The following is a 25,696-nucleotide window of genomic DNA, read 5'->3' as shown; positions in this document are numbered from 1 at the left end:
CTACCAAGGAAGCTAAAGTCAATTTGTGACAGATCATACTGCGTTGAGATCGAGTCATGAATGGAAAGATCGGCAACAATTGCTTAAGCAACTCGTGCAGATTGGGTTGCAGTACCGCATCCTCTCGGGGGTGTGGCAGCTCCAGACGGAAGCATCCGGAGCCCGATTTGGGACAAACAGGAGGCAAGGATATCTTCGTCTGTACTGAGCATTCAATTATGACAGAAGATCGATCTTTTCCAAAGTAACTTGTAGCTCACTGAGACTGTAGACGGCTATCGCTTGTTACTTTTCGATCTTGGTTTATTGTTGCTCTCAGACTTTCCACTGCAATTCAATCACACCCACTACGCAGAACAAAATAGCCATTCACTTGTTTTTGCTGATCATGGCAAAGCGGGCTTTTATCCAGGATTGGTTCGATACGTCGCCTGTCAACTTCGCCACTGATGATTCTATGCCGTTCTTACTCGTCTCTCTGGTGACATTGCTGCTCTACGTCTTTGCCAACTCGAACGGGCGCGGAAGCAAGCCGCCTCTTGTCAACCCGCCGAAGTGGTTAGACATTCGACAGTCCCAACCAAAGCTCGAATTCGTGAAGAACAGTAAGGAGCTTCTCCGCAAGGGCAAAGAGGCCTTTCGAGGGAAACCATTCCGCGTCAGGTCAGAGCGCGGTGATGTAACAGTTCTACCGTTCGATATGGCTCATAGCATGCGCAACGAGCACAAATTGAGCTTTGATCGCGCAGTCTACGATGTCGGTACCTAGTCCTCATCTTCACAACAATAAATTGCCGGGCCCTTTTCAATGTTTGCATGCGCACACTTGTTTTTCTATTATCTCTAGCTGACATTGCGAGCCACTCAATAACAGGACTTTCATGCATACATCCCGGGCTTTGAACCGGTTCTCGCGGCGTCAAATGGGGAGCAGCCCGTACGAAACGTCGCGATGCACCAGTTGACTCTCGTACTGTGTGAGTGGGCGGAACTGTTTATTTACTTCATTATTACAGCCTAGTTGTGCTGCTGTCGACCAGCATAAGAAAGCTGACCTTGGTATACTTCACAAGCTAAGCTCACTGAGCCTTTGTCGTCTGAGACTGCGTTTGCCGTCAAGTATATCTTTGGGGACAACCCAGGTAGAGATCCAGCCCTCTCCATTTGCTTCAATGATAATATGTTGACTCAGTGGCTGCAGAATGGCACGACGTTCAGATTAAAGGTTGTCTGCTCCAGCTAATAGCTCGCATTTCTTCGCGTGTCTTTCTCGGCGAACAGCTCTGTCGCAACGACGAATGGTTGAATATCACAATCAACTACAGTGTAGATTTGTTTACAGCTGCTAAGGAATTGGGGATCTGGCCCAAGCCGTTACGACCTATTGTACACTGGTTTCTGCCCTCGGTCAGAAAGTTGCGGACCGAAATTGCCGACGCGCGCGAAATCATCACGCCCTTGGTCGTAAATCGGCGTTCAATGAGAGCGGCGGCAGTCGCCTCCGGCAAGCCTGAGCCAAGGTTCAACGACGCGATTGATTGGTTCGAGGAATACTTCGCTGGAGGCAAGCCGTACGACCCAGCAATGCTACAGATTAATCTATCGGTCGGGGCTATTCATACCACTACGGATCTCCTTTATTGGACGATGATATGTATTGCGGATAACCCGGCGTACTTTGACGAATTGCGCCGAGAGATTGTGCAGGTGTTGTCAACAGAGGGGTGGAAGAAGACGAGTCTTTATAATCTCAAACTCCTTGACAGTGTGATTAAAGAAGCACAGCGCCTCAAGCCAACCAGTATTGGTAAGTTTCCACACTACTTGTATCTTGTTATGAATCAGACTTCTTTGAATAAATGCTGACGTGTCTTATCATATACAGCAAATATGCGTCGCATGGCTGAGCAGGATGTTGACCTGCCGGGCGGATTCCACATCAAGAAAGGCGAGAAAATTGTAGTCTCCCTGACCGATATGTGGAGCGCAGAACGTTTCGAACGACCACTAGAGTTCAACGGCCATCGCTGGCTAAAACTACGCAACGTTCCCGGCAAGGAACACTCTGCCCACCTAGTTGCGGTCACTCGCGACCATATAGGCTTTGGGCTGGGCGAACACGCATGCCCAGGACGCTTCTTTGCAGCTAATGAGCTCAAGATTGTGCTGAGTTATTTGCTTCTGAAATATGACTGGGAACTAGTTGCAGGTGCAAGACCAACTGTGTTGGCCAATGGGTTTTCATTGACTTTGGACCCCAAAGCGAAGATTAGAATGCGACGGCGAAGCGAGGAAATCAACCTCGAGACGCTCTCTGTGGAATAAGATCTGTTCTAGTCGGCCACACTGGAAAATGGATGCATCTACGCCCTCTGAGAATGGTTTAGGAGTTATGTAGCCAAGGACGCCAACTTTGTGTCCATTACTGGAATCTAACCAGTCAATCCATCGGGTTAGAAGCCTTCAGATTAATACTGAATACATTTACTCGCCTATTTTGAACAGATTACCAACTCTGAGCGTATTTCTTGTAGCAAATTGTGACAACCTTCGAAGATGGGGGTTTGATATTTTACTCTTCAAAACAACACCAATTGGAACAAAAATGTGCTGATAGGAGCACATAGCGTGCTCACCGGATTCGATTCCCTTGTCATTATATTTAATTTCTGCGACCAACAGACTGCTGACTTCCCCGGTGGCGATGTAAATGCTATCACGTGCTGAGAGAAATACTATCACGACAAGCGTGGTTTTCGTCCAGACTTTGCGCACTTGACATGATCACAATTTCGACAGACGTTAATTTTTTCTCGCCTTCACCCACACTTTCGGCAAATGCACGACGAGTCTCTGGGCTTTGAACGACTCATGTCGCGTTCTGAGACAGCACTGATATTTTGGCCATGACCCAAACGAGTCCAGTCCCCTTCCAGAAATATTATACTTTGGCCTAATGCAAGAACTGGGATAGATTATCCCTAAAGTATCTGTTTCAATGAAAGTTTACCCCAATTTCGTAGTTACTCGGAGGATTCGTAGATATTACCAGATCTAGCCTCCGGCAATGGGCGATGTGTGTGAGCCCAGATTCCGGAAAACTTTACTGGACATCCATAAGGTCACATCGCGCACATCACTCTACACATCGGAGGTGCATAATCGTCACAACAGAAGCAATCCGCACCGGAGTACAGTTAAAGGCTTTGGAAGGTGTCGACATGGCTGCAAATGTGTAACGTGACATAGGAATTGCAGGCCTCAAGAATTGTCTCCTAGTGCATGCAGTTGTTTACATTGGCTTTATTGCAGCCCCAAGAACGAAGAAGGTTAAGAGCATAGAGAAAACACTTGATTCAAACCCTACAGACCCTTTGGCTCACTGACGTAGACACTATACAATTTTCTTTCGCACTTGCTCATTATGCAAAACGTCAACTCCCCAGGTGAAAATCGCCATGCAGAAGTTACTGCTCATGAGACAGCCGTAAATGCCTCGAACCTTGGTCAGCCACACAGTGTCAAAGGAAATAGGTCTACCCATGCGGTTATCAGCTTACCAGATGCTCAGACAGCCGAGGAGAAGTCGGGCTTCTTTGCGTCAATTCGCAGGCAGCCGAAGGTCTTCGGATGGTGTATGTATGCATGCTTGACTCTTGTGGTCGTCTCATTTGAAAGCGTGGCCACAGGATCGGTAATAGGAATGCCTCGTTTTCGCAGGGACTTTGGGCGTCCATACGCTGGAGACTATGTCTTAAGCGCCGGCTGGCAGGCTGCATTCCTAGGAGGGCCGCGCGCAAGCTGCGTCATCGCAACTCTGTTCTCAGGTATTTTGGCAGACAAGTATGGTCGCAAACTTATGATTATGGCCTCACTCGCACTATCATTCGTAGGGTACACACTGGAGGTTACGGCCGAGACCAACGAACACTTCTTTGCTGGCAAAATCATTAATGGAATGACCCTTGGAGTCATCATGTCAGTGGCTATGACTTACTTTAGCGAAGTAAGTGCTGCTTTCTATGGTTGAGAGGGGAAAGCAGAAGACCGAAAAAGAAAGCAAGAAATGAATGAAGGAAACTTTAGGCATATATAGGGCGATTCGCTGATCAGGATCACAGATTATATCCTTGCCTCTGCGCGGATTCCTCACTTGCTGTAGTGCTTTCACCATCAACCTTGGACCACTCATCGCTGCTGTCATCATTGAAGACACACAGCACCTGAACAGCAGATGGGCTTATAGAACCGTTTTCATGGCTCAATTTGGGTTCGGCGGCCTTGCTGCTCTCTTTATATGTTTCATGCCTGAGTCGCCCGTCTGGCTGATCAACATTGGCAACGAAGAGAAAGCCCGGCACTCACTTCGTCGACTCGGATATTCGGAGATAGAGGCCACGAAGATGGTGCATAAAACCCAGTACGAGCTGGAGAAAACGAAGAGTGAGACCGAGGGAGCATCTTATGTCGAGTGCTTTCGTAAATCCAACTTTCGCCGGACCATCATCTCTATCATGCCAATTGCCATACAAGCGCTCAGTGGCGTGTTTTTTGTCACCTACTACAGCACATATTACATGCAGCTGGCCGGCTTCAGCGACGAAGCCAGCTTCCAGTTAATGGTCGTGCAGTATGTTCTTTGCATGGTGGGCAATATGTGCTCATGGGTTCTGGTTGACAGAGTCGGCCGCAGAACCCTGACAATTTGGGGGCTCTTCTTTCTCACCATCGTCTTGATGCTATGTGGAGGGCTAGGAGTGTACGGAACTCCTGCTGCAATCAGGGGCACGGTTGCCATGTTCCTGCTGTACAATCTTGTCTTCAACGTCACCATCGGTGCCACGGCGTACACGCTTCTCTGCGAGGTTGCTACATCGCGACTTCGAGGTCACACAATCTCTTTAGGGATTGCTACGCAGCATTTGGTATGTCTAATACCCAGTGTTTATATAACCGAAAAGCCATCACATGATGCTAACTTGGAATGGCTGGCGAACCCATAGATCTACGTGATGTGGGCATTCACACTCCCACTGCTGTTCAACCCAGATAAAGCAAATCTCGGTGCGAAAACGGCCTTTATTTTCGGAGGAATTGGGGTGTTTAGCCTGGTATACCTGTGGTTTTACCAGGTTGAAACGCGTGGCCGGAGCTATAAAGACTTAGATGAGCTGTTTTCCAAAGGTATTAACACGCGGGATTTTGGTAATTACGTTACAGACAGCCAGAGAGAGGAAGAGTAAGGGGTGATGGGTGGGAGTAAGGATGGCAGAATTTGATTCAGCGCTCTGTGCAGCGATGGAACTGTGTATCTATGGATGCAAATGCCGAGTCTGGCCTGATGTGATTAGATGAGGTGAGCTTCAGTTCTGAAAGGTGCCTAGGCATGCGGCTCCTAGACTACCTTGCACCTGCAGCTCGGCATCGGGCTGACGGGCTTCCCGGTGACATCTACTTAACACGGCACCACTCTTTTTCTGCTTAAAGCTGCCATCTCGCGACTGTGCAATGCCGTCATTGATCAAGTTCCGCGGCTCGCGGCACGCGGGCCGCTAGCACACTGGGACTGTTCTGTGTCTAGCTCTGTTTTTGTACAGAGTGGTGACGTGGTGGGCTTTCGCAGGAGGGCTTCCCGTCTAAAGTCTAGAGTTGCTTCTCGGCCTCGGCGTTGGCAGCGGTGCCTCAACCCTCCGATGTCCGACCCGGCCCATAAGCATTGCAGCTGTTGAGCCGATCAAGCAACTAACCACACGATCCATGGAAGATCCATGGGATAAGCAATCCGAGATTCTGCTACCTGTTGTGTTACCGGTAGCTAATAAATACCAGGCAAATATCCTATTACTGGACACGGCAGCACGAGGGCAAACCTAAGGTGTTCACTTCTTCCGAGTGACTTCGAAAGTCTTGGATTCAACGCATCTCCAGACCATTTACTACTACTGCAATTCTCATCATGTCGCCCCTTAAGGTTCTTATCGTCGGTGGGGGCATCACAGGCCCTGCTCTCGGCCATTGGCTCTCAAAAGTGGACTGCGACATCACCATCGTCGAGCGAGCGCCGAACCTGCGTGCCTCGGGCCAGCAGATAGACCTCCGAGGCGAGGGTCTGACCGTGATGCGTAGGATGGGCATTGAACCCGCAGTCAGGGCCAAGTGCGTCGAGGAGGAGGGTGTCGAGTTCGTCAACGAGAAAGGCCAGAGACAGGCATTCTTCGGAGCCAACAAGACCGGCCAGGGGATGCAGAGCTTGACAGCAGACTTCGAGATCATGCGGGGTGATCTGGTGCGCATTCTGTACGACCTGACCAAGGACAAGTGCAAGTACATCTTCGGAAACTCCGTCGAAGAATTTGAGCAGACGGGCAGTGGAGTGCACGTCAAATTCTCGGACGGCAAGGAGGATGACTTTGACTTGGTGGTTGGCGCAGACGGCCAGAGCTCTAGGACGAGGAGGAGGGCATGGGGCCCTGACGCAAAGGACCCTTTCAATTTCTTAAAGCTCTTCCTCGCCTACTTCACCATTCCCAAGGGAGAGCAAGACACAATGATCGCGAAGGTGCTCAACCTCCCCGGTCGCCGCGCCATATTCACCCGAGTCGACAATCCGAGGACTATGCAGGTTTACCTCGCCTACCTCGAAAAGGACGGCCACGCTATGGAGGATGCCCTGAAGAGTGGCGACATGAAGAAGCAGAAGCAGCTCTGGGCAGACATGTTCAAGGACGTCGGCTGGGAAGCCCCCAGGCTGATAGACGGCATGCTTAACTCCCCAGAGGCGGATGATTTCTATTTCCAGAAAATCGGCCAGGTCAAAATGGACAAGTGGTCTCGGGGCCGCATCGTCCTGGTCGGCGACGCCGGCTATACGCCCTCACCTTTGACAGGAAAGGGGACTTCGCTTGGCCTCATCGGAGCCTATGTCCTGGGCGGCGAGATCGCCAAACATCTCGAGAATAGCAAGGACCCAGGACAAGCATTGGATGCAGCTATTGCATCCTATGACAAGGTTCTTCGCCCGTGTGTCGAAAAGGCGCAGTCGCTGATGAAAGGCATTCCCGCCATCGCCTACCCCGAGTCTGAGTGGGGCGTGTGGGTCATACAGCTCATCCTGAAAATCGTCTGCACCTTCCGCATTAACAAGCTCATTGAACGTTTTGCGTCAGACAATTTTGCAGGAGACTGGAAGCTCCCGGATTATCCTGAATTGCAGTATGAAGAAGTCAAAGGTGGCATGTAAGCGTTGATGTCTAGTCGATGGGCGCTGGGTCAATTTTCATGAGCGATGGCGTCTAGGAATTTCATTGGCATTCGGGGACTTAATCTGTATATTAAACAAATCGCCTATCAATTACTACTTAGGTCTCCATTCCATGGAACTATAATCATAACCAATTTGACTATACTGTTACGCACAAGTATCCGCACAATATTAGTCTAGTTGTGAGCTTCATTGCCTGCTAGGTTATAAGACCCTTGAAATCGACCTTGGAGTCTCATTCCCAACACCCAAAATTGAGTTTCAGCTACCTAAACGCGTTCTCTGAAAGTCTTGTCAGCGGTGGGTTTGGTGAGCCACTAACGTATCCACTGCAGCCGTACCGAGGAACGTGTAAGTCTCATGGTCACTCACAAGCTTCCACGGTCTAGGTCGTAGCATCTATGGGTCCCAAGTCACCCTTCGTTTGAGTGAAGTCTTTTGCACTCACGGCATGTGGCTTGACTTGAATCATCAAATCAGAGGTCCTGTCATGCAAACAGTCGTCACTAAGGCGCTCTTCTCTCTTCAGTTTCCTCTTCGCTCAAGTTTCCGGAGAAGGGACTACTTGCTTCTAAGTAATAAGCACTTGAAGTGATTCATCGTTCTTTGGTATGGTTACCACTTTGTGAGTGACCCGCGGGGCCATCTCACACCCGTATTTCTACCTTCATCGCTTGTCTCGCCCTACTGATTTCAGAAGCCGACAGCGAGAAGCAAGGCATGTATCAGAGTTGTGCGTCGGGGGAGTGGCTTCTTGCCAACTAATCCGAAAATGCGCAAATATTTGGCTTGTAGATGTTGCTGTTTGCCCGGAGATCCAGATTGTTGGACACGGAAATATGCAAGCTGTGGAGTTTCAAAGCGTTTCTCAGGGACAATCCGAAACCAGGTCAATGAGACACAATCGGGTTGTCTTTTTCAAAGGCTTTCTGCGATAGTTGATTCGACGTCGTGTGTTGCTGCAGTATGGCCTTCTCAACACCATTATGAGATCGAGGGGCTGGATTTATTTGTTGCTTCTCCCGGCTCCAGCTGAGAGCCACAAGACCCTGCATTCTCCGCTGCTCTTCATTTTTGTTGCACTTCTGCACCTTATGTCTTGCTCGTCATTACTGGTCACATACAATTAGGACATATTGATAGTTGGTGAAGCTCTCGCCATTAAAAGGTGTGATAGAACGTAATTGTTCAAGGGTTCCCGTGCGAAAATCGCTAAGATGCCCGCCTTGATATCACAAAGAAGCACCACATCGGAGAGCAATGGCATCGAACCAGTCTGGATGGCCGTCGCTATACTCCTACCGATCTCCCTCTCGGCGCTTTTGTTATGGTTCTGCTGCAGATGTCATCGAGCCGATCAAGAGTTCGATGTATGAGAAGCCCACGACCCCAAGACAACATGATGATCTGTGTATGCTTACATGTCGTTTTGCTTCATAGGACAGGGAGTATTAGAGACGAACGCGCTCTTGTGGCAGCGCAGAAGTTCTTAAACAGGCACCGGCCGGCTGTATAGCACACAAGTAGTCTGCCCTTGTTTTGTGAAGCGGCGAGGAGCATAAATTTTCAGAATTGTTCTTGTTGATGACGGGAAGGAAAGAATTGAAGAATATGAGGCATGTGGACACAGAGAGCGCGGCTCATGGAGAGATGCCTGGCCAGGGGAAGAGGGAGCACGACGTGGACAAAGATGGCGAGGCTTCATGTTTCTCACAAGATTCAGGACGGATTCGGTAACAGGGCAACACGGCGCCTTCAATTAGTTCCCAGGAGCGAAAGTATCTCGGCCTCGGTGGAGCAGGGGTCTACATAGGACGGAATGAACGCCGCATAACAGCACCAAGATGATCACCCATGTTGAGAGCTCCGGTATGACTCCTCATCACAACGTCACCCAAAACCACCTGGGTCCTCCAAGCCACCAACACCTTGGACCCAAGTCATGGAAATCGTAAGAAGACGTTGCATTTCGTGGACGAACTTCTTAGTGAAATACTCGAGAAGCCGACAGCTTCTGTCACAAGACCCAGTGTGCCACAAGAGCGGGCCGTAAAATATGGATCATATGACCTTAGGTGTGCCCAAGATATGGTATTGAATCAGCATCATGCTACCGACGCAGACATGGCGTATACCAAAGCGGCACTGTCGGCAATACTGTTCTAGCGTAAGTACCGATATAGACAACCGCAATCAACAAGCCGACGACTGCTGTACATGTCATCCTACCCGGCGCCTATCCGGCGCCTCGCCGGAGTTGCCCATGCTCGAGATTCCCGTCGTCCTTGCGCCCCTAGCCTTTGAAGCTGGGCTGGATCTGCCCGTGACCAGGTGGGAGTGAGCCATATGTAGAAAGGGTCCAGGTGGCAGGTCAAAATGGCTTTGGTTAGAGTATAGAAGTTATTTATGTATTTATATCTTCATCGAGATGCGACACAATTAGTGTGCTATGCGGCTTGCACAGCATTTGCTATAATTATCGTTTTGTATGATTTCCGGTGTCCATCGTTCAAGGCTTCGACCCTGGCCGTCTCAGTGGATGAGCCTCGGTGTTGAAAACGTACTCATCTAAACTGATGACGTCCGGGGGTGAGAAGATCAAGTAAAAGTACTTGAGCGTCTCGGCTGTCCAAAAGCTCTAAGCAAAGGTTAGGTTCTGAGTTTGAGAGAGTATCACGACGAAGCACATACCTCCATCGAGTCCATTTTGTCCGTTGGCCCTGACACAGTGACATCCCGGATAGCAGAGTTGGCCAATGGAGTCTCCGTGGCACTCATGATGCTCTGAAACATAGTCCACGCAATGTCCCTGATCTCCTCCTGCCCGGTGACCCGATACAGTATGAAGACACTTTCGATCGCTTCCGGCCGCAAGATATAGCGTGTATCCCGTGCATGCTTGAACCCCTTCTTGAGTGCTTGGTTGCCCTGCTTGGACCACTTCTCTTCATCCCAGTCACAGGGTGCCAGCGAAGGACATGGCAGTAGACCAAATAATTCCGGCAGGAGGCCTGTCGGGAATGCTTCGTAGCCCCAGGTGCAACCACGGGTGACACGCTCGCCGATGCGGATGTGAGGCTCGATTCCGAACGTCCTGCCTCCGAGCAAGAACATGCCTCCGACAAAGCAGGCTAGGTGCTGGCCCTCGGGTTCCGTCTCAACGCTGTCCTGCTTCACACGCGCATTTCCTGCAAACAGTATATCGTCCTGGTCTGGAAGCATCGGCCTGAACAAGATATACTTTATAACCACGTCCATCGACTTGCGATACATCTGCTCGTAAGAAGGTTCCAGCCCCCCTGTAAGAATAAACATCTTGGGCAAGTACTCATACAGGCTGTCGGCCAGGGCGCCGAGAGTGAAGCTGTTGTCGCCTACGACTTCTTGGCGCTGGAAATTGAGGGCTACAGGCCACATGCCAGGGAGCTGCGTCTCGTCCTGGGTGCGGGCCAGGAACGCGCGCACACGGTCAATGGCGTCGTAGTACTTGTCTTCGCCGGTCAGTTGGGCAAGTCTTGTGAACTCGAGTGCCAAAGATGCCGGAGACGCGCTTGGATCGTGTGTCCCAGCCAGTTGGCGACCATTACGGGCATCGTCAAAGTTGAACCAGAACCCTGGCATGCGGTTAGGCGTATCGAAGCCCATGTAGAGCATGTCGCCAAGCTCCTTTGCCTTTTCCAACAACGCAGGAGTCCCGCTCAAGTCGTAGGCGCTAAGCAAACCGCCCAGATGGCGTATTGTGGTCTCAAACATGTTTGCGGCTGTTTCGGAGGTCTTGGACCAGTCGAGCTGGGCGGCAGCTTTGGCAGCGTCGTAGAATTCGTCATATAGGCCCATTATCCACATGGTGTCGAGGCTGTCGACGAGCGTGGCTCCCCAGCCGCCAAACGTATTCTTGCCTCCGCCTGACACGGGCTCGAGCTCGTCCATCAGCCATGCCTCCTTCTTATACGCGGACCAGGAGCGGACGAAGGCATCCTTGACGGCTTTCCTGCGCTCCTCGGCAACCTTGTTGTTCTGAGCACTGCCCTGGGAGCCGAAGTTGTGTTGTACGTGAGGGAAGGCCTTGGGTTTGCCGGTAGGCAATGGGGCGAGAGGAGTCGTGGGCGGGAAGAATATTTCGGCTGACGTCCAGTTGAAGGCAGACGGTTTGAACTTGATGTTCCGGAGGGCGGAGGCGTATCTCGAGGGAGGACCAGAGTCGACAGTCGGGAGGAATGTTCGGAAGATGAGCAGGGTCACCAAGGCCAGGGCGATGTAGACGGGATGCTTCGACAGCCGACCGGCGGCCAAGCTCGGGGAGAATGGCCGCATGCCCAAGGTGGGCTGGGGTGATTTGGTGGATCGGAGCGCGGCTGCAACTGTAGTACTGTCAGACGTGATGCGGTGCAGCTGAGTGGACCGGGAATGAACGTCGTGGCAGTGAGACTTACTGACTGCGTGTTGCTTGCTATGCGCCGGGTCTCACGACGTGCAGTTTCGCAGACTGCTCTCGTGTATCATGCCCATCCACGCTGTCGACAGCAGGCTGGCAAGAAGGTGGTCAAGAAGAAGAGATGGCCATAGAAGGGCCGGAATGGTGCTAGTCAACAGCACAACATTGGACAGGACAGGACAGCTTAATTCGAAACAGGGACGAGCGAACCCTCGGGTGGATCTGACGTCTACAAGAGGAAGCGATTCACGCCGCCAGCCGTGTGGGTGTTGGAAAAGAAGGGCACAGGCGTGACAGGGTACCTAGGTACCTTGGAAACTTGGCTACTTCGGTACATGCCTGACCCACTAGGCCCGCCTCTACGGCCCGCAATGAGCGCAGGGGCCCCTCGTCAACGGCATCTCTCCCACAGCTTGGCCCCTGCGATTCGATCGTGTGTCCCCACAAGGCGTCTCCATCACATGCAGTTGGTGAGGATTTGTCTAAGACACCCAATAGTTCATGGCAACGGCTCACCGTCTCAGCCGCCCGCTGCAACCCTGACCAGAATAACGAGATGAGACGTTGGCTCTTTCTCAGTATGATTCTGCCCCATATCATTGTCAAAGTTGAACCTCAGATGAGCTCTACCGCAGAGGTACTTTCGCTTTAGGCAGAATGATTCAGGCTACAAAATAAATGAATCAAAGAATGTGGGGAGGGAGATTCATCAACACACTTCACCCCAGGCCTCCTCACTGAACCTTGGGCGCCGAAGCCACAGCCCAGATCTGCTGCACGCACCTCAGTCCAGCCTCGAACGCGCCCTGGATCCACCCGTGCGTGAAGCTGGCCTGCTCGCCCGCGAAGAAGACGCGCTCGTCCCAGTCCGGCGCCTGCATCGTGGCCAGGAACTGCGACTTCTGCGTCGGCCCAAAGTAGCAGAACGCGCTGCCGCCCGCCAGCTCGTCCGCCGGGAACACCTGTGACGCCCCGGCCTCCAGCAGCTCCAGCGACTTGGCCTCTGGGAAGATGCGGTCCAGGTTCTCGGCCGCCAGCTGGATCCTGCGCTCCGGGGACAACGCGCCGAGGACGGTCGCGTCCTGCTCGAAAGTGTAGGCCGCCATGATGACGCCGCGGTTGGAGTTGGCAAACTGCTCGTTGTGTTCTGTCTTGGGGAACATGGTGTACCTGATGGGCAAGTCGCTCACGAGCCCGCCGTCGAGGCCCTGCTTGGCGTCGCTGAAGACATTTTCCCACCAGCGCGCCTTGTACTGCAGGAGGATCTTGGTGACTTCGACGTAGCGGACGTCGCGGACGGCCATCTCCTGCTTAGGGACAAAAGCATGGCTCTTGGCGATCGAGCGCTGCGACGTGTACGGGATGGCGAGGATGAGGTAGTCTGATGACACGGTCTTCTTGCAGCCGGTCGAAGATATCTCGTAGGTGGCTGTCACAGGCGATTTCCCTGGGATCCCGGGCCTGTTCTTCTCACCAATGCCAATCTCCCGGACACGTGCGCCAAAAACGATGTTGTCAATCAAGGAATCTAAAACCTGTCAGTTTGGGTGATGATCTTGATCTAATTGGGCTACTCTTCCTCACCTTTTCCCCTGTCCTTGGAAATGAATGCATTCGGCACAGCATCCATGCCGCTCTGCAGCTGCTGCATATGAGCCTGTGCGCCTCCTTTGTTGCTGGAAAGGAAGGCGTCTTTGAAAGACTCAATGAAGCCATTCTCAAATACAACATGGGCATTTCCCAGGTCATACAGATTGATGGCATCTTCGCTCCACTTGGCCACTTCTGTCAGATATGACCGCAGAGAGTACTTGTCGTAATCCTCGGTGATCTTCTTGTATGCTCTCTTGATAGCATCGACGTCGACATCTTTCGGATCAGATTCCTTGCCCGTGGTTTTGCCATCGTAGGCGGCCCAGAAAGCATCGACTACAGGCTTCACCGCCGCGGTAAATAAGTCGTCGCAGGTCTGGCCTTGTTCCTCCTTCTTGAGGCCCGGGAATAGCTTCAAGAGGCCTGGGTCTTTGCGCTCCAGCAGTTGGTTGAAGTCTTGATAAGTCAGCGTCTTCTCATATCCGGAAATGTAGATGAATTTGTTCTCCATCTCAAAGTCGAAGAGTTGTTTCGCGAGATTGAATTTGTTGATATATTTGTGGAGCAAGAAGTGATTGTCCGGGATCCTCATCGCACCGCCCTCTCCGTGAAGTCCAGGAGCAAAAGAGGGTTCTCGAAACGTCTTGACCCGACCACCAACTCGCGAGGAGGCTTCTAGGATGGTCACTTCGAACCCGGCTTTCTTGAGCTCGTAACCCGCACAGAGGCCGGAAACTCCTGCTCCAACGATGGTGACCTCGCAGGTGGTCAGTCAAGGCAAACAAAACTCTAGGACGGATAGAGCACTTACCGTGGGGCGCCCTGGAACTTTTCCTCCTGGGCCATTGTCGATGAGGTTGATGAGGCTCGTCTTCAATTGCTCACTCTCATCTGGGATAGGGCGATCTGCCTCTCCTATCTGGGACTTGACATCGCTGAAGATCTTGGAGAGAGGATCGTCGCTGAACCTGCACCCGATGAGAAAGCTCAAGAGCGGCAGTGTGCTCTCTGAATGGATCTCTTGCCCGATAAAACCGGACGTCACGGTTCCTGCGGTTGAATGAGGCATCTTGGACTTTTGTGATTAAAGGAAGTAGGTGAATGGTGTGCAGAACTCTGAGAAGCTTTTGCCGGTAGGGCTTATACAATGAATTTATACAGACCGGCCAAGCATGTATCTAGCAGTCTCCTCACGGAATTTCCCGACTTGTCAATCCTGCACATAGTCAACCGGTCTTAACCAGCCCGACAAGAATGTGTTGCCATCGTGGTACAAGAAACTTGGCCTATCAGGATTCCACAGTGAAGACGATGCAAGCCCACGCACAGATCCAATTAGGTAATTCAGCTTTCAGCTCCAGAATCTGTTTCAGACTGCATGCATATACAGCTGTTCCAGCGAATGGATGTGCAATAATATCGGAATTGATGGGATGCTTGCGACTGAGCGACCTTGAACCCTACATACCATTGAACGCATCAAGTAAGCGCAGTTTTTAAGGCGAGCGAAGAGAACCAGATTTGGCCCATCACATTTATCTATATTCTATCACATTCTAGGCCGTGCTGTCTCAATGTGGCTTGCAGAGAGTGCTAGTTGAACCTATCACCAAGTCATCATCCACACCAAAGTTCGAAGGCGAACGCACACCGCTAGAAGCGCAAATTGACATGTACCGGACTGAATTCCGAAAGCCCTGTTGCACTTTTGATCAATTTGATATCTTATGATGTCTACTCCGGTCGCGGAAAAAGCCGGTCACCCGAGCCTGCTTACGGGCGACCCATTCGGACATGCTTTGAGACTACTACCAGAAGTTTCTGCTTTTATTGGAAACAAGAATCTGCATTATTCTGGTCAGAAACCCTTCAAATTCGTACGCCTTCCATTTTATGAGAGGTATAAGAGCAACCTGGAGCAAGATTTATGGCTTCATCTTTTGTGATGTAGCTCTATGTGGCTTTTGTGAAATGAAACCTGAGACTCTGGTTGCCATCGACGACCCATTTTCATCCTAGAAATAACGCCGTAGTTTTGTTACGGTGGCACAGCATTTTGCGGTGTTTCAAATTGCGATGCTTCAAGAATTATCTGTTGTTGAAGAGGTAGATAACCTTTTCATCGACACTGATCCCGGATCTGATCATCGTCTGGCCTGATACTTCTCAATCAACTTTCCCCGAACAATCTCACCAACTTGAACCAGGCTGTCCGCACGCACAATCTCAAGCACCGTCACCTCCGCGCCCAACCTCCTCCGTATCCAATTCTTCAGCTCAATGCTGACCAAAGAGTCGATGCCAATAGCTCCCAGCGACGCATTGAGATCAAGCTCCCCCTCGGCTCGCATCATAAACCCCAGCAGGGTCCTGCCGATCTCGCGCGCGAGCAGGGTTGCCGCCTCGTCCGACTTCAGCAGCGCCATGTTGGACGCGATGTCACGGAGGAACTTGCTCAGCTCCTTCTCGGTCGAGGATGCGGGATCCGTTGAGGTGGCGTCGGCGCCGGCGCCCTGCTCCACGTTGCGGTAGACGAGCATGCGCGGGTCTCTACGCCACGGCGTCCGGTTATTGGGCGCCGTGATGGGCAGCAGCGAGCGCAAGCCAGTCCCGAGTTGCGAGGGTTGGACGTAGCGAAAGGTCCCAGGACCCGATAATTGTTTCTTGTCACGGTCTTGTCGTGCCGCCGTGTCGTATGGTGCTGGCCCCGACCGCTTGAGCGTGAGCTCCAGGCAGTCCAGCAGCTCCGGCTCCCTCATGATATACTGCCCCGTGGCCCTTAGGGAATCCAGCACGGAGGGGTGTTCACTTACGTAGCCAACGTCGCCTACGACGCCGATATTAATGACGCTGGCGGATAGGCCGAGTGAGTGGCGGAACGAGACGAAGGCGTCCAAAAAGCTGTTTCCCGCGTTGTAGTTTGCCTGACCCCATTGGCCTGTCATCGCGCCCAGGGAGCTAAAGAGAAGGAAGTGCTCCACCGGCTGGTCTTCCTGCTCGTGTAGGAGGGCGTTATGCAGGTTCCATGTTCCCTGGATCTTGGGCCGAGATGCTGCGATCCACTGGGCCCACGACATGTCGTCGAGGCTTGAGTCCTGTAACATGCTTTAGAGTCCTGAACAGGATAAGGGACACTACTCTCATTCAAGCTCACCTGCAAAACCATTGATGCTTGCAAAATGCCAATAATAGGTTTGCCCGCTGCTTTCATGGCACGCACGACGTCTTCGTAAATAGTCACATAACCAGACACCCTAGTGACTGTACAACCCAGACTCTGGAGTTCCTGGACAAAGGGATCGTCGTCACGTAGCTGCCCGGCGGAGCGCGAAAAGAGCACAAGATTTCTTGCGCCTTTCTCGACAAGCCAGGTAGTGGTAGAGCGCCCCAGGCCGCCCAGGCCACCCACAAAGAGGTATGCGCCATCGCTCCGAAGGCACAACTCATCATACCCTGTCTCCGACGGGAGATCCTTGTGATCATGTGGCATGCTCACAACCAGTTTTCCTATGTGGTCCCCCTTCTGCATATTCCGAATTGGCTCTGAGATCGTACAGGCACTGAGCGTCTTCAAGGGGTAGATTGGCTCGATAAAGCCCTGTTGATAGAACTCAACGGCGCGGCGTAAGAGGCTGCGCACTTCGTAAGTATAACCAATCAAAGCAAACACCTGGTCAGGGCAGGTGCTTGAGAAGAACTTGAGAGCCCCTGAGAAAATTCTGGCTCACCTTCCTGCAATAAGGGGTCGCTCCTCGCCGAGATGCGACAAGTCAAAGCCCACGAACGTCCGGTTCGACAAGAATCCCTCCATCGCCAGCTTCCCGTGGCCCACGAAGTCACGGCGCCCAATCTCGACAAACGTTCCGCACTCGGCAACGCAGTTCCACGAGGCATGTAGAAGTTCACCAGATAGAGCATTCAAAACGACGTCGACACCTCTGCCTCTAGTCACTTGTTTGACCCCGTCCAGGAAGCTGGTATCGCGTGAGTTGAAAATTTTATGACGCGGGATCCCAAACCTGGCCGTGAGGAAGTCGATCTTCTCTTGGGTGCCTACCGTGCAGTAGATCTGCGCAGATTTTAATGTAAGCTTCAAAGAACCCAAGAGCGCGCAGAGAGGGAATTTGCTTGCCTCAGCACCAACCATCTGAGCAATCTGAATTGCTGCGATTCCTACACCACCAGCTGCCGAATGGATCAGAACGGACTGAACATGATCACACTGTCAGTATTTTTCGGCACCGTTTTTCATCCGCATACTGTAGGGCCTTGCTCACCATCCCTTTAGCTAGTCTTGCAGCATCAAGTAGACAGTATATGGCCGTACTGTATACTACGGGCATGCTGGCAGCTTGCTCGAATGTCATGGTGTCTGGGGCGGTGACGCAAAGGTGCTCGGAGACGTCCATGCTTGTAGTGAATGATCCACTGGAGCATACAACCACGCGATCGCCCACGCGGTGCTTGGACACGCCGGGCCCTATGTCCGTAATGACACCGCTGCACTCGCAGCCCAAGCCTCTTCCTATTGCGGATGGCTCGGCGACAACTCCCACTGAGATGAGCACGTCCTGGTTGTTTTGTGTCAGCTTCAACCTCTAGCTGCGATAAATACGGTGGACTCGTAAGAGTGCATTCTTCTCACCTTGAAATTCATCCCAACAGCCATTACCTTCACCCTCACCATATTGGCACACAATCTTGGTTGCGGTGTCTCCTTCCAAAACAATGTGCTGGCAAGACCGGCTCGGTGCTGCTCCAGCTTCTTGATGACCCTCAGAGAGCTTTCTGCCCCTTCAGACGCGCCACCTTTGAGCTGCTCTGGAACCTTGACAAAATGATATCGGCCAATGAGTAATTTCCCGCCAGCCACGGCCCATTCAGCCTCGGGGCTCACGGACCCAGCCTCCTGCCCTCCAGACCGGCGCTGGAACTCGGCCAGGACTTTGGGCACGAACGAAAGTCCTTGCACGAAGTCTTCCAGCTCCAGTGTTGCGATGTCAATGTTCGTCTCGGTCCGTAGCACGCGGGCTACGCCGATGGCAGGTGCATAGCGCGGATCGACACAGGCGACCTGGCTCGTGCCTGTGACCCAAAGCACACCGCACTGTCCGCCACTCGCCTGCCTGAGCAGGCCCTGGAACTGTGCGAGCTGCTCCTCCGTGAGGTCGTGGAAAAAAGGCCGCGTGATATCAAGTGCTGCGATCACATCTTGTTTGGGCGGTAGGGCATCAAGACTGCCAAAGGGGTGCATATCAACGCTGAACCCGGCGCTATGGAGCTCAGAAATAAGGACGTCGAGCTCCGACCCGGGTGTATGGCCAATATGTAGCAGTGTCACACGTTTTGAATGGACCTCGATCTCGGCCGGCATGGCGATGATATTGTTGTTCAGGTAGCCGTCATATGCCACGGTTTCTGCACCTGCAAATCCAGCCCGGCGGAGCTCTGCGTCCCAGCGCTCACTGCTGATGTACGGTTCCGTGAGGCGCCCGTCCTCTGATCCAAGCCACCAGCCCGGGAGGACACCCATGACCATGTTGATCCATTTGGTCCCTGTCGCTGGTCAGCGGATCCTGTGATGCTTCTCGTTCACCTCCTAGTTCAGAGGGGATTTGGACTCACTGGGGCACAGCTCCTGTAAAAAGAGTCTGCCACGGGGATGCAATAGCTTGCGAACATGCGACAACGTTTCGTTAATGACGGGCGTGGCATGAAGGACCTGCGATGTGACAATTTAGCAAAGCGCACCAGTCTCTATCAACAACAAGCGCGAGATAGATTTGAATTCTCCTAAAAAGATGGGAAACCCACATTACAAGCAATAATGAAGTCGAAGCTTTCAGGCTCGAAGCCCTGCCCCAACGGGTCCTTAGAAATATCAAGGATCGCGTAATCGATACTGGCATAGCCCTTGAACCGCTCTCTGCCCCCTGGAAAGAAGCCTGCAGATACATCAGTGTACGTATACGAAGAATACATACGTTCGCCATAAGCGGACTGGAAGGCAGGCAAGACAGTAGCTGTAGTACCCCCAGTGCCGGCACCTATCTCCAGGACCTTGAGGCTGGGCTTCTGATGGGCCACAAGGTCGAGGAATGCTGTGTAGTCCGAGTTCTGCATGAAGTCATAGAGCTCGTGCAGCAAGTTACCATCTAGTAGCAGGGCTAGCACGTCGGTGTTGCCCTCGAAGATGGAGACGCAGTCTTTTGTGATCCTGTAAATCGCTTCAGCTGCAGCGTGTGCCTCTGTTCGCATGAGCTGGGCATGTAGTGAAGCAATGGTATTCTCACGCGAGTCGGAGTCCATGTTAACTATTCTCTCGTCTTCTTCCGGGCTTAAACATGTTCGAGCCTCGATTTCGGCTGCGACACTATTCAGCCAGTCGCGATACTTCTCAAAATGGACTTGGGTTGGAATGGCCCCTGAAAGACGGTGATTTGTCTCCAGCATGCATATAGCTGAAAATTTGTCCAGAAGGGCATGGACTTCTCGTCTGTCCTTGGCCTGACGTATCAGAGGCGCGGAATCCATGAAGTTGATAGCTTCCTTCCACTCGAGCTCAACAGCTGCATGCAAGTCTTCCTCGGTATCGTTACCAGAGTCACCAATGAAAGACATTTGTACTCCTTTCAGCCGTGCAACCATCTCCCCATTTGAGACCACTGTCGCGTCCCCAGTGTACGCGTTTCTCGGCGACTCTGATGCTATAACGTGCATAGTCATCTCGGGCGATGCGGGTGGGCAAATGTATATCTCCTCGATGTATGACGGAATCCCAACGGCTTTCATTCGTCGTGTGAGTCCGCAGCTCACAGCCGGTGCCACGGCTTGCAGAACACAATCAAGCGTGGCAGGGTGTATTGCGTAAGGCGACTCTCCATCGCCGACGTGATTGGTCACGCTCGCAACGAGTTGGGGCTCCTGTGTGTCAACAGAGATGTCCTTGAGGCCGACGAATCGCGGTCCATATTCGATACCCATGGACCGGAATTTTCTGTACCAAGCTTTGGTCGATACGAGGCGAGGAAGAGGGGTGAGGTCTGGCACGGCAGGCTCTCGCTCTAGCCATTGATTTGCGCGGACCTCTCCCGACGCGTGCTTCAGCCAGCCGCCATTCTGATGGCTGGAAATACTGAAACTGTACCATTCCGACTCATAAGAACTCGTCAGTGGTATCTTCTGCAGTTGAGTGACCACCTCGAGAGCCGATGTGTCCTGTTTCAAGATCATGGCTGCTTTAATATGGACTCGCCGCGCGGTGAAGTCGCTGGTGCCCGTGAGCTGCCGAATTGCTTCGCCGGCCATAGCGATGTATCCGACACCAGGGAAGACAATTTCGCCGGATATCTCATGGTCCTTGATCCAAGGCACCACATCCAGGCGGAGCAGGTTGCGCCAGGTGGGAGTGTGGTCGGTGCTCTCCAAGACTCGCGAACCCAGGATGTCGTGGTGCGGAAACTCGCGGAGACGCCACTCGCGGGCCAGACGGCTTTCATTCCAAAGTGTCTCCTCATAATGCCACGGATACAGCGGCAGGTCTGTCAAAAAGGTACCACATGTGCCGAAAATAGCGCTGAGATCCAAACCATGGTTCCCCGACCAGAGCTCCCCTAAGGCTTTGAGAAGGCTGGCATGTGAGTCTTGGCCCCGTGTTAATATACTCGTGTAATCGGCATTTTTTGTGCTGGCGGCTTTGAAGATCTGTCGTATAGGACCAGCCAGCGATGCGTGTGGCCCTATCTCGACAAAAGTCTTGCGTTCTGGCTCGAGCAGAATTTTATTGACCGCAGTAGAGAACCGTACTGGCGAGGTAAGGTTGTCTACCCAATACTGCGTACCGAGCTCGGCACCACTGCATATCTTTTGACAAGTCACGCTGGAATAGAACGCTGTCTGCGGGTCTTTTGGAGTGCTGACGTCGGGCATGAGGTGCAGATATCGCGATGCTAGTTCCTGCATATGATCTGAGTGCAAATAATTCAGTATCCATTCTGAGTATGACTTGCACAAGAAAAGATCACAAGCGTCCAGTGAGTGACTTGGCACACTGCCAGAAATCGAGGAAGGATGTGGAAAACTGTCAGATACATACGCGAGTGGTAGGCCCTGTCAACTCGAAGGGCACGGACGAATACATCTGGGTTTGCGTCCTTTATTGTCTGCATAGCTCTCTCGACTGCATCCTGGTCACCAGTGATAGTCGTGCTTTCGGGACTGTTCTCACAGCCGATCAACACTCCCTTTGCCAGATATGGCTGGACCTGATCCGGTCCAAGGCCGATTGCAGCCATTCGACCCGGCGTTGCCTTAGTGTTGCCGGCTTCTTCCAACATGACTTTCCCGCGATAGTAGGCCACCGCGATCGCATCACTTGCTGAGATCGAGCCGCAGGAGTATGCCGCAGCAATTTCGCCGCTGGAATGCCCGACAACCATGTCGGGTCGTACGCCGTAGTGCTCGAGGAGCTGGACGAGCGCCACCTGGATGGCTGTACTACAAGGCTGCGACAATTCTGCCTGGTTGATACGACTAGTCTTATTGGCGGCCAACATCTCATCTGCCACGAAATTAACATACATCAATGTGTTCGATTAGGCAGATTAGGGGCCTCTTTGCTCACCGATTAAATTCCATGTTGGTCCATCTGGAAGCCTATGCAAGATATCATCCATGGCTTCAAGACTAGCCCGGAATTTGGGGACATTCATGATCAGTTCCTTGCCCATTTCGGCCCACTGGGCCCCTTGACCCCCAAAGACAAAGACTATCTTGGGCGGCTCACGCGGAAGAGGCCGTGATGAGTACACAGGGCTCCAGTCATTAGCTCCATCTGTGATGACGAAAGCTCGATGGTTCAATGCTTCCCGCTTCAAGCCCAACGAGTAGCTCATATCTGCAAGGCGCGAAGGATTCGAGACGTGATAGGCCTGATGATCATCAACCATTTTCTTCAACGCCTTTGGATGCTTGGCTGAAAATAGTAGAAGATAGGGGTTAGTCCTCGGGTCAATGACGTCTGAGTTGTTGTGTAGATTTTTCTCGACGCCAAATGATGTCGCAGATGAGAGCACGACCTAGTGAGCATCTAAGTCAGCTTTTCCTTACAAGCTGTCGTGAGGGAAATATCAATGTTGGTCATTTACATGGGCATTTGAGCCCCCGATCCCGAAGCTGTTCACCGCGACGGTGTAGTCACGATCTTCAGGCCAGGGTAGGGGTTCGGTAGGGACCGTGAGCTTGCGTTCTTTGAAAGGGACTACAAACTGGTAAGCAGACAATTATAAGAACTGCTGGAACTTCCACCAGCCGATGTGATGGATCTCTCACTCTTAGGATTTGGCGTTCTGAAATTCAGATTCGGTGGGATGGTCTGATTCTCCAACGCCAAGGACATCTTTAACAAACTCGACAGTCCTGAAGCGCCCTCGCTGTGGCCCAAATTCGTTTTCACCTGTGAGAGCGATCAGCGCCTGCTCAGTGCCCTACAATAATACGGGGGTTCGTATGTTACCGATCCTATGTATATTCCGTGGTCTCCAAAGACATTGGCTACCGCAAGCGCTTCGATAGGATCGCCGACCTAGCACGGTCTCATTGTTAGCCAAATAGCCAGAAATGAAATCGACAAAATCCAACAGCAGTGCCACATACCGCTGTTCCAGTGCCATGACACTCCACCATAGCAGTCTTGGAGAGATCCGAGATGCCTGCAAGCTCGTGGCCGCGTCTAATCAAAGCCTCGTGGGCGGCCGTGTTTGGCGCAGTGAGAGTCGAAGATCTGCCCCCAGCGTTGATGCATGTCGAACGGATGACAGACCTTACCGGGTCCCCGTCCCTAATAGCATCGCTCAACTTCTTCACATAGACAGCAGACACGGCCTCTCCGCGGGCGTAACCGTCTGCGTTGGCATCGAAGGTCTGGCAGAGTGCACTGGGAGAGAGCACTCCCTGCTCGTGCATTGTGAAAGTGGTCCGGGGCGAGTAGATAATATTGGCGCATGCCACGACCGCGGACTCACACTCTCCAGAATATATAGCCTGACAAGCATCGTGAAGGGCGGTGAGTGAAGAAGAGCACGCAGTCCTGACTGTCACACTGTTACATAGTGTAAGCTTCTCACAGACTCCTCAACCATACGATTCAATGCCAAAAGCTACCAGTAGAAAAAACACACCTGGGACCCATGAATCCGAATTCGTAATGAATTCGGTTAGCGGACATATAATCGCCATATCCCGTTAGGCGGTACATGTGATAATGTTGGGTATCACGGCCATCTAGTTCCATCCAATCACCCTCAAATGTGCCTACGTATACACCGATTTTCCGGCCTCGAAGCTCGTTGGGCTTCTGCCCGGCACTTTGTAGGCATTCATAGACGACTTCCAGAGTCAGCCTTTGCTGAGGATCCATGGCCTCGATCTCTTGCTTCGTCATCGACCAAAAGGATGAGTCTGTATTGCCTAGGTCAATATCGTCAAGGAAGTAGCCGTACTTGCTGGGTATGTGACCGAGCTTGCCGGGTCCGTACCAGGCATCGGCATTGTAACGGTGCTTGGGTACTTCACAGCGGCCACTACGTCCGTTGTAGAGCATATCCCAGAAACCGGCAGCGTCTTTGATGCCGCCAGGAAGCCTCATTGCCATGCCGCAAATGGCTATGGGCTCCATTATCGGCTTTTCAGGGGCAATCCCGTTCTGATGGGCGTTGTTGATGGTCGGAGCCCGTACATTCTGACCCTGCGCCATTGTTGACGCGGTATTGTTGTCGGTTTCATTGTCAGAAGTATTCATGATTGCAGAGAGACTTCCCAGTTGAGTGTTGAGGGAAAGTTTTGCAAAAATGGGCTTCTGAGACAGATTTAGGTTGGTAAGCAAGTTTCAAAGGCAGCGAGTCTCACTCGCTAAGAAGCCAGATCATGAACAGCAAAGGATTTGTACTGAACAAGGCGTGCGGGATCGGTCTTCTTGCTGGCAGGATTCACGAGGTTGATCTGCTAGTTACGCCAAGAACCTGGCTGCTGACATTCAGGATCTAGTGGTATCTGTATAAGCCACCTCATCCGAATCGGGACTGGGCCTGTGAAAATCGAGGGGATGGGCTATGAGAGTTTTGAATCGGCCGTCGTCGGTTCGGCGTGAAACGATTTGCCCATCGCAGCTTTTCGCCTTGACGATTTTGCGGTCGGGCAGCAGTAGCTTCCAGACCATCGGTCTGGCGAAGCTTTGGCGGCAGGCGGAAGAGCCTAGTGGAACTCAACATTTTTTTTTTCTATCCGTATTTCAGATGAATAATGAAAGGATAACGCCGGTAGCGATGGATTTCGAAAATTGCGTACCTGATGTGTGTCAGTGGCGCTGTCTGCACTTCCAGCCTTGATACTCATCTTGCTTGGTGGTCTTCTATAGTGGAGAAGTGTTTCAAGAGCAACTTCTCATTGAGAGGGACCATTTTGACACAGCCGTTGGCTGGTGGAGAAAGGAGGAAGAATGATAGCTTGGGATGCAAAAAAGCCCGTCCTTCTGATTGGTGGTTGGAGAAGGATGCGCCTCGATGTTTTGTTTCATTTGTGCGTTGACTAAATTGGCAATTGCTATAGATGATCGCGTCTGCTCAGAAATCTTTGCTCAAAAATTTAAAAGACACATTCGAGCAGCTTCATCAGTCTTCACCCTTGGTAGTTAGATCCTCAGGGAACCTTAACACAAAGCCACAAACACCCGAACAGATTGATCATGTAGTCAAATACAGGATAGTCTCTGTTGAACATACCTCTCATAGCCTTAAGGCATCGACAAGCTCGAGAATCGGTAGCAAAACAAAGCGCAGATTTGTCACAGGAAAACACAGAGATTCACTAGGAAACCGAATCTAAACTTTTCTCCGGTTCCGAACACAAAGTAATTGTGGCCGTTTGGCTGGTGTTTCAGTGACCAACAAAAACCAAGAACAGCTGGAATCTTGCTGTTCTGTTGTTTTGTTGTTCCTTCCTACCACATAAACGGACCTTAAACTGTAACTGTCACTGCGACCAGTGGCAAGATCAGCCTTCTCACCCTTAAATTACGAAAAAACCACATCGACTTTCCAACCTCTTCCAACTTTCCATGTCTTCCTTAATCACCCTCTGTAATTTCACTCGCCAAAGCACAGAGAGTGATCATCATGTCTTAGAACATGACCTACGCAAGATACTGATCGGGTAGAATGCGAATATTGTGTTGGAAAAGACGTATGTGAGAGTTTGGAGAAAACAGTCGAGAGCTGAAGAGGTCACCGAAAAGAGTATTGACTTTTTGATCATGAGGGGGGATAGGCCAAGTTTCTAGTTTGGAAACAAGAACTAGCTTCTTATTGGAATGAAAGCTTTAAGTCCACTTGCAGTACAGTTACTTCATATCA

The 25,696-nt window shown here is 51.7% G+C and overlaps 5 protein-coding genes across 5 annotated transcripts; 3 read left to right on the top strand and 2 right to left on the bottom strand.

Annotated features, from left to right (window-relative positions):
• Nucleotides 1-388: 388 nt before the first annotated feature.
• Nucleotides 389-2,325, top strand: J7T55_005010 (Cytochrome P450 monooygenase 1; the record flags this gene model as incomplete). The annotated part of the gene is made up of 5 exons (XM_053144366.1): nucleotides 389-757; nucleotides 875-977; nucleotides 1,074-1,225; nucleotides 1,282-1,807; nucleotides 1,886-2,325. 5 exons carry the CDS (start codon nucleotides 389-391, stop codon nucleotides 2,323-2,325), a joined length of 1,590 nt encoding a protein of 529 aa, XP_052992734.1.
• A 1,099-nt stretch (nucleotides 2,326-3,424) lies between these two features.
• J7T55_005009 (uncharacterized protein) lies at nucleotides 3,425-5,243 on the top strand (the record flags this gene model as incomplete). The annotated part of the gene is made up of 6 exons (XM_053144365.1): nucleotides 3,425-3,639; nucleotides 3,721-3,827; nucleotides 3,894-3,978; nucleotides 4,163-4,925; nucleotides 5,004-5,064; nucleotides 5,221-5,243. The coding sequence occupies 6 exons, from the start codon at nucleotides 3,425-3,427 to the stop codon at nucleotides 5,241-5,243; spliced, it is 1,254 nt and encodes a 417-aa protein (XP_052992733.1).
• A 713-nt stretch (nucleotides 5,244-5,956) lies between these two features.
• Nucleotides 5,957-7,240, top strand: J7T55_005008 (oxidoreductase; the record flags this gene model as incomplete). The annotated part of the gene is made up of 1 exon (XM_053144364.1): nucleotides 5,957-7,240. One exon carries the CDS (start codon nucleotides 5,957-5,959, stop codon nucleotides 7,238-7,240), a length of 1,284 nt encoding a protein of 427 aa, XP_052992732.1.
• Nucleotides 7,241-9,770: 2,530 nt separating this feature from the next.
• J7T55_005007 (uncharacterized protein) lies at nucleotides 9,771-14,358 on the bottom strand (the record flags this gene model as incomplete). Its single annotated transcript, XM_053144363.1, has 6 exons — nucleotides 9,771-9,899; nucleotides 9,953-11,622; nucleotides 11,749-11,789; nucleotides 12,435-13,224; nucleotides 13,281-14,046; nucleotides 14,101-14,358. The coding sequence occupies 6 exons, from the start codon at nucleotides 14,356-14,358 to the stop codon at nucleotides 9,771-9,773; spliced, it is 3,654 nt and encodes a 1,217-aa protein (XP_052992731.1).
• Nucleotides 14,359-15,433: 1,075 nt separating this feature from the next.
• Nucleotides 15,434-24,087, bottom strand: J7T55_005006 (uncharacterized protein; the record flags this gene model as incomplete). Its single annotated transcript, XM_053144362.1, has 15 exons — nucleotides 15,434-16,384; nucleotides 16,444-16,921; nucleotides 17,018-17,496; nucleotides 17,567-17,860; nucleotides 17,935-18,845; nucleotides 18,915-19,011; nucleotides 19,104-19,222; nucleotides 19,274-21,256; nucleotides 21,385-21,849; nucleotides 21,913-22,366; nucleotides 22,436-22,548; nucleotides 22,620-22,743; nucleotides 22,804-22,872; nucleotides 22,944-23,223; nucleotides 23,468-24,087. 15 exons carry the CDS (start codon nucleotides 24,085-24,087, stop codon nucleotides 15,434-15,436), a joined length of 7,437 nt encoding a protein of 2,478 aa, XP_052992730.1.
• Nucleotides 24,088-25,696: the final 1,609 nt, after the last annotated feature.

This window comes from Diaporthe amygdali (genome assembly GCF_026229845.1).
Source record: "Diaporthe amygdali strain CAA958 chromosome Unknown NODE_17_length_903054_cov_64_435670, whole genome shotgun sequence".
NCBI lineage: Eukaryota > Fungi > Ascomycota > Sordariomycetes > Diaporthales > Diaporthaceae > Diaporthe > Diaporthe amygdali.
This window is presented reverse-complemented; position numbering and strand designations above follow the sequence as displayed.